At 54.3% G+C, this 6809-nt stretch overlaps 1 protein-coding gene across 1 annotated transcript in view; it reads left to right on the top strand.

Annotated features, from left to right (window-relative positions):
- Positions 1–6809, top strand: part of NXN (nucleoredoxin) — a 160173-nt gene that overhangs the window by 128232 nt on the left and 25132 nt on the right. The window contains exons 2-4 of the mRNA XM_032263459.1: positions 224–341; positions 2832–2965; positions 4170–4270. Of these exons, the coding sequence (XP_032119350.1) occupies positions 224–341; positions 2832–2965; positions 4170–4270 (353 nt within the window). The remainder of the gene's footprint in view (positions 1–223; positions 342–2831; positions 2966–4169; positions 4271–6809) is intronic.

Below are 6809 nucleotides of genomic sequence, written 5' to 3'. Positions count from 1 at the left end.
CAGTTCTGCTGTGGAGTCCCCGCACTGTCCCAGACCACGGGGGCCAGCGGCGTTGCAGTGACCGTGCCCGTTTGCCCAGCAGCCCTGTGTAGAACCGATTATTCTTTTCTGTTTGCTTTGAGGCTTGCCCGTTCATCTAGCCTCCAGGCCTAAGAGGCTCTAAAGAACTCTGCAGGGAATCTGGTTTGGACTTAACCACCTTCTTTTGGTTTTTTTCCTGCAGCTCAAACTCTGGAACAAATACCGAATTTCCAACATTCCATCGCTAATATTCCTAGATGCCACCACCGGGAAGGTCGTGTGCAGGAACGGGCTGTTGGTGATCCGGGACGACCCGGAAGGTAAGACCTCGGCATGAGCGGGTGGGCCTCCCGTGACCGCGCCTCTCCCGCGCCCCTCCCCTAATCCCTGCGTGGAGTCCTCTCCTGACCCTGCCCTTCCCTCACATCCCTCCCCTAAACCCTGCGTGGGGTTCTTACCAGACCCCGCCCCTCCCCCACGCCCCTCCCCTAATCCTGTGTGGGGTCCTCTCCTGACCCGGCCCCTCCCCACGCCCCAGTCTCTGCCCCACTTGTAGAGAGCACTTGTGAAACATACGTACGTGGGTGTGCGTGGCTAGAGAGTATCGTCCTGGTGAAATTACAGTATCCTCCATGGTTAGAAGATTTTTACAGGGATAGGAATGTCCCTCCTCGGGGCTTCAATTCACGGGACAAAAGAGATGGAATCCACAAAAAGGAGCAAGGCTCGGAGGCCCGAGGAGGCCGTGGGAGAGTGGGAGAGGAAAGGCCGTGGGAGAGCTCAGATCCCGGCTTCTAGCGCTGCTTCCATGGCAGCGGCCCCTTCACAGCTAGAGGCAGGCTGAGTGGGGTTTTTCCTCCTTAAAATGTTACACAGCAAAGTCCCAGTGCCTGCCTCGCTCTCCCGGCTTGGTGGTGAGCGTGCCTGATGCCTAGAGCTGCCGGCCCTGCAGGCCATAGTCTCGCTGGCCGCCCATGGAGCTGCTCCTCCAGTCCCACTCAAGGCTGTCCACGTGGCTGCTTTCCCTCCTGCACTGGAGTGAGGGCAGGGCTGTGAATCTCCTTACCTCCCTTATCCATTCAGTGAGAACATTCAAGACTGCTCACACGTTTTTCCCAGTTCAGATGTCACTAAAGACCAGGCGTGGTGGTGCACGCCTGTAATCCCAGCACTTTGGGAGGCCAAAGCTCATCACCTGAGGTCAGGAGTTTGAGACCAGCCTAACTAATATGGTAAAACCCTGTCTCTACTAAAATTACAAAAAAAAAGTAGCCAGGCATGATGGTGGGTGCCTGTAATCCCAGCTACTCAGGAGGCTGAGGCAGGAGAATCGCTTCAACCTCGGAGGTGGAGGTTGCAGTGAGCCAAGATCGTGCCACTGCACTCCAGCCTGAGCAACAGAGTGGGACTCCGTCTCGAGAAAAAAAAAAAAAAAGCCTGGTGCAGTGGCTCACACTTGTAATCCCAGCACTTTGGGAGGCTGAGGCGGGCGAATCACGAGGTCAGGAGGAGTTCAAGACCAGCCTGACCAACATGGAGAAACCCCGTTTCTACTAAAAATAGAAAAATTAGCCAGTGTGTTGGCGGACGCCTGCAGCCTCAGCTACTCGGGAGGCTGAGGTGGGAGAATCGCTTGAACCCGGGAGGCGGAGGTTGCCGTGAGCTATGATCACGCCACTGCACTCCAGCCTGGACGACAGAGCGAGACTCTGTCTCTAAATAAATAAATAAAATAAAGTTTAAAAAGTCACCTACTTCAAAGAATTGCCCTCAGTAAAAACCAGGGCATGGTGGAGGCAAACACGAACCTTTTCCTTTGTTTGGAGACAGTATCTCTGTCTCTTCCAGGCCAAGTGCTGTGGTGTGATCACAGCTCACTGCAGCCTCAACCTCCCGGGCTCACCTGATCCTCCCACGTGACTGGGACTACAGGTGTGCACCGCCACATCAGCTGGGTTTTCATTATTTGTAGAGACAGGGTCAGCCTAAGTTTTCAGCACTAGCAATCCACCCGCCTCAGCCTCCCAAGTGCTGGGATTCTGGGGGCAGCTGGGGAGCCTGGCCTGGTGTGGACTCCTGAGCCCAACCTCCAGAGGGTGGTGGATTCTGCTTGTTTCCAGGAGGCCTGACCACCTGCATGTTCAGCCAGGCTGTGCTCTCCTTGCAGTGGTCCTTGGACCATGAGGTGAGAAGACACTGTTGAGTTGAGTAGGGGGCATGTTATTCAGTCTCCCCGCCTGGAGCTTAGCTGCCGTCAGAACGTGGAGCATCTGGGCTGGGTGGGCTTTACTCTTTTCTTTTATTAGACTTAAATTCTCACTTGGTTCCCTCAGCCCCGTCGAGAGCCATCAAATCAGAATCTCAGGTTGGGGCCCAGGACCCTTGCATTTTAAATTCCCCCAGCTGGTGACTACCAAGACGGGATGGCTGGGATTGAATCCACAGTCCTGGGTATCAGGTGGACACTGGGGCAGTGTCCACACCGAGCTCGCCATCAGAGTGACTGCGGAGCCTGTTTGGCTTCGCACAGACATCGCTGCATTGCTCCTGGCTCTCCAGCCTCCGGATGTGACCTGGGCATGCAGACTTCTCAGAAGCCCCCAGAAGACAGTGACCATCCGGGTTTGGGAAGCGTTGCCTGGAGGGCAGGTGGTGGTTCTGCTTTGATTCCTGTGTCAGCTGCAGAGCCTGTGGACGTGTGAACAAATTCCCCGTGATGATGATGTTGTCATGCCCGCTGCGCTGAGGCCTCCTGGTTCCTAGGCCATCACGGAGAGTCGTAACCACTCACCGTCTGTTTTCTGTTTCAGGTCTGGAGTTCCCCTGGGGCCCTAAACCGTTCAGGGAGGTCATTGCTGGGCCCTTGCTGAGAAGTAGCGGGCAGTCCCTGGAGAGCAGCAGCCTGGAGGGCTCCCACGTGGGCGTCTACTTCTCTGCACACTGGGTGAGCGTTTGGCCCCCCTTTCTTTCGGACAGAAGGAAGCGGTGAGGTGGCCAGCAAGCCCAGCTGTGGCTGGCCTCTGGGGGTGAGATGGCCAGACAGGAGTTTCCAGCTTTTCCTGTGCCCGAGGCCTGCTTGGCAATAAGTGTTTATGATTATGAATGAAAAAAGCAGCAATAAATGACTTCTTTAGACGGGTCTATAACAATAGTCCACTTTTTTTTTTTCCTGAGACAGGGTCTCGCTCTGTCGCCCAGGCTGGAGTGCAGTGGTGCAATCTCAGCTCACTGCATCCTCCACCTCCTGGGTTCAAGCGATTCTCCTGCATCAGCCTCCCCAGTAGCTAGCATTACAGGCATGTGCGCCACACCCAGCTAATTTTGTATTTTTAGTAGAGACAGAGTTTTACCATGTTGGCCAGGCTGGTCTGGAACCCTGACCTCAAATGATCCGCCTGCCTTGGCCTCCCAAAGTGCTGAGATTACAGGTGTGAGCCACCATGCCCACCCCCTTTTTTTTTTTTTTTTTTTGAGACAGTGTCTTGCTGTGTCACCCAGGCTGGAGTGCAGTGGCGTAATCTTGGCTCCATGTGATGATGCACCCACGTGCATCATCTGCACCCTCCACCTCCCGGGTTCAAGTAATTCTCCAGCCTCAGCTTTTCAAGGAGTTGGGACTATAGGCACATACTGCCAAGCCCAGCTAATTTTTGCATTTTTAGTAGAGACAGGGTTTTACCATGTTGGCCAGGCTGGTCTCGAGCTCCTGACCTCAAGTGATCCCCCCACCTCAGCCTCCCAGAGTGCTGGGGTTACAGACGTTGGCCGCCGCGCCTGGCCTGGATATTCCTTTTAATCCATGCAGATGAGTCCATGCTGGCTGCTGCCTGCTCACACTGCACAGGGACAGTGTGGGCACTTGCGCTGGATGCTCACCTTTAAGAGAGGCATGTTTATTTTTGTCTCATCGTTCACTTTCATTCATTCAAGAGACTAGGTCTTGCTCTGTTGCCCAGGCTGGCCTCACACGCTGAGGCTCGAGCCATCTTCCTGCCTCAGCCTCCAGATAGCATGTCTCACGTCCACCCCTCTCGTGAATGGGATATTGCTGTCCCAATCCTGCTCGTCCTGCTCCCCTGGCCTCCGATGGTTAGTGGTGGGACGTGCAGAAGGGGCATCACAGCGGGTCTCACCGTCCTGCCTTTCAGTGTCCGCCCTGCCGAAGCCTCACCCGGGTGCTCGTGGAATCCTACCGGAAGATCAAGGAGGCCGGCCAGAACTTCGAGATCATCTTCGTTAGTGCAGACAGGTCAGTCGCATGGTGACAAGCCTCGCTGGGCCCCTTCTCTGTAGGTGGCTGACATCTTTTTTTTTTGTTTTGAGACGGAGTGTCACTCTGTCATCAGGCTGGAGTGCAGTGGCATGATCTCAGCTCACTGCATCCTCCACCTCCCGGGTTCAAGCAGTTTTCCTGCCTCAGCCTCCCGAATAGCTGGGATTACAGGCGCCCACCACCATGCCCAGCTAATTTTTTTTTTTTTTTTTTTGAGACGGAGTTTCGCTCTTGTTACCCAGGCTGGAGTGCAATGGCGCGATCTCAGCTCACCGCAACCTCCACCTCCGGGGTTCAGGCAATTCTCCTGCCTCAGTCTCCTCAGTGGCTGGGATTACAGGCACACGCCACCATGCCCAGCTAATTTTTTGTATTTTTAGTAGAGATGGGGTTTCACCATGTTGACCAGGATGGTCTCAATCTCTTGACCTCGTGATCCACCTGCCTCGGCTTCCCAAAGTGCTGGGATTACAGGTGTGAGCCACCACGCCCGGCCCCCGGCTAATTTTTGTAGTTTTTAGTAGAGACATGGTTTTGCTATGCTGGCCAGGCTGGTCTTAAACTCCTGACCTCATGATCCACCCGCCTTGGCCTCCCAAAGTGCTGATATTATAGATGTGAGCCACTGCTCCTGGCTGAGAAGCTCTTCTTGTCGTAAATACTGGAATACGTCCCCATTCAGGCCTGGATTTTTTGAGATGAGGACGCATCTTCTGATTTGCTCAGCTTTGTAGATTGCGGTGAAAAGACAAGGCAGGGGGAGGGTGGGAAGGAGCCGGAGACTGATGTAACCGGACACCTGTCTTGGGTGGCTGTTTTCTTAGCTCTGGCCATGCACTGTATGCGGTGCTGTTTGAATGCACACAGATAAGGAATCACAAAACAGGAAGGGCAGACATCCTGGAGTAAGTCAGGTCCCCCTCGTAAGGCCTCTCTTACCAGTGAGCTTCCTGCATCTCAAAACCCCCGCCCAGTATGGATGGAGTCGCCTGCTGCCTCTGCCACTTACGTTCCTGTTCACAGCAGGACCAAGATGCTGGCACATGGAGGGCACTTTGCCCTTATTCCATCTGCCGTGTCCACGCCATCCAGGGCGCGCTGTCGGCCCACAGTCCTGCTCTGCCATGCCACGGCTCCCGTCTCAGCCTGAAGCTGTGCCAGGTGCGGCTGTCAGTTTTTTTGAGACTGAGTCTCTCTCTGTCACCCAGGCTGGAGTGCAGTGGTGCAATCTCAGCTCACTGCAACCTCCACTTCCCGCGTTCAAGTGATCCTCCCACCTCAACCTCCCGAGCAGCTGGGACTATAGACACACACCTCCACATCCGGCTCGGCTGATTTTTGTATTTTTAGTAGAGATGGGGTTTTGCCGTGTTTCCTGACTGGTCCTGAGCTCAAGGGCTTAAGTAATCCGCCCACCTTGGCCTCCCAAAGTGATGGGATTACAGGCATGAGCCATCATGCCTGGCCACAATCATTTTTGAAAGCTTTAAGCTTCAACTTTATTGAACATAATTTATGTTATAAAATGCATGCATTTGGCCGGGCGCAGTGGCTCAAGCCTGTAATCTCAGCACTTTGGGAGGCCGAGGCGGGTGGATCACGAGGTCAAGAGATCGAGACCATCCTGGTCAACATGGTGAAACCCCGTCTCTACTAATAATACAAAAAATTAGCTGGGCATGGTGGTGCGTGCCTGTAATCCCAGCTACTCAGGAGGCTGAGGCAGGAGAATTGCCTGAACCCAGGAGGCGGAGGTTGCGGTGAGCCGAGATCGCGCCATTGCACTCCAGCCTGGGTAACATGAGTGAAACTCCGTCTCAAAAAAAAAAAAAAAAAAAATGCATGCATTTTAGGTTTACAGTTGAGTAATGTATGTGCCCATGTAATCACCACCATCACAGATAAGATACAGAACATTTTCGTCACTATGTAGGTTCCTTGGGTCAGTCTCTACCCATAAACCCCAGCTGCAGGGAACCCCCAATCCACCTTCTGCCACTTGAGTAGGTGTGTCTTTCTGAGGGTTTTTTACCTGTAGAATCATAGGTATATCGTTCTTAAATTTGTGAACCCGTGTAAGTCGCTGTTTCATGCACAAGTTAGAACTCTCATGGGTGTACAGTGCCTGTGTACATCGAAGCTCCCCTAGGCAAGTAAGACCTGTCTGTGCTGAGAAATGGAAAGCTGGACATGAGTTAAATTGCTGGGATGGGAGCTGTGAAGTGGCCTGGCTTCTTAGTGCGGACCTGCCTGCTGTGCCAAGGCATTTGCTTCTCGGTGGACACCAGCACACGTGGAAGAACACACCCCCGTAGCCTGGTGTCTGAGAAGCACAGGGGTTGGAAACTCCATCTGCAGAAACCCTAGGCAGAACTCGGGCAAGGTGGGAGGACTCAGCGGTGGTACAGGCGGGAGGACTCGGCAGTGGTCCAGGCCGGGAGGACTCCACGGTGGTGCGGGCGGGAGGACTCGGCGGTGGTGCGGGCGGGGAGGACTCGGCGGTGGTGCGGGCGGG

Source organism: Sapajus apella, unplaced genomic scaffold, assembly GCF_009761245.1.
Source record: "Sapajus apella isolate SASKATOON/1434 unplaced genomic scaffold, GSC_monkey_1.0 scaffold136, whole genome shotgun sequence".
NCBI lineage: Eukaryota > Metazoa > Chordata > Mammalia > Primates > Cebidae > Sapajus > Sapajus apella.
The sequence above is the reverse complement of the archived record's forward strand: the minus strand, read 5'-3'. Positions and strand labels throughout refer to the sequence as shown.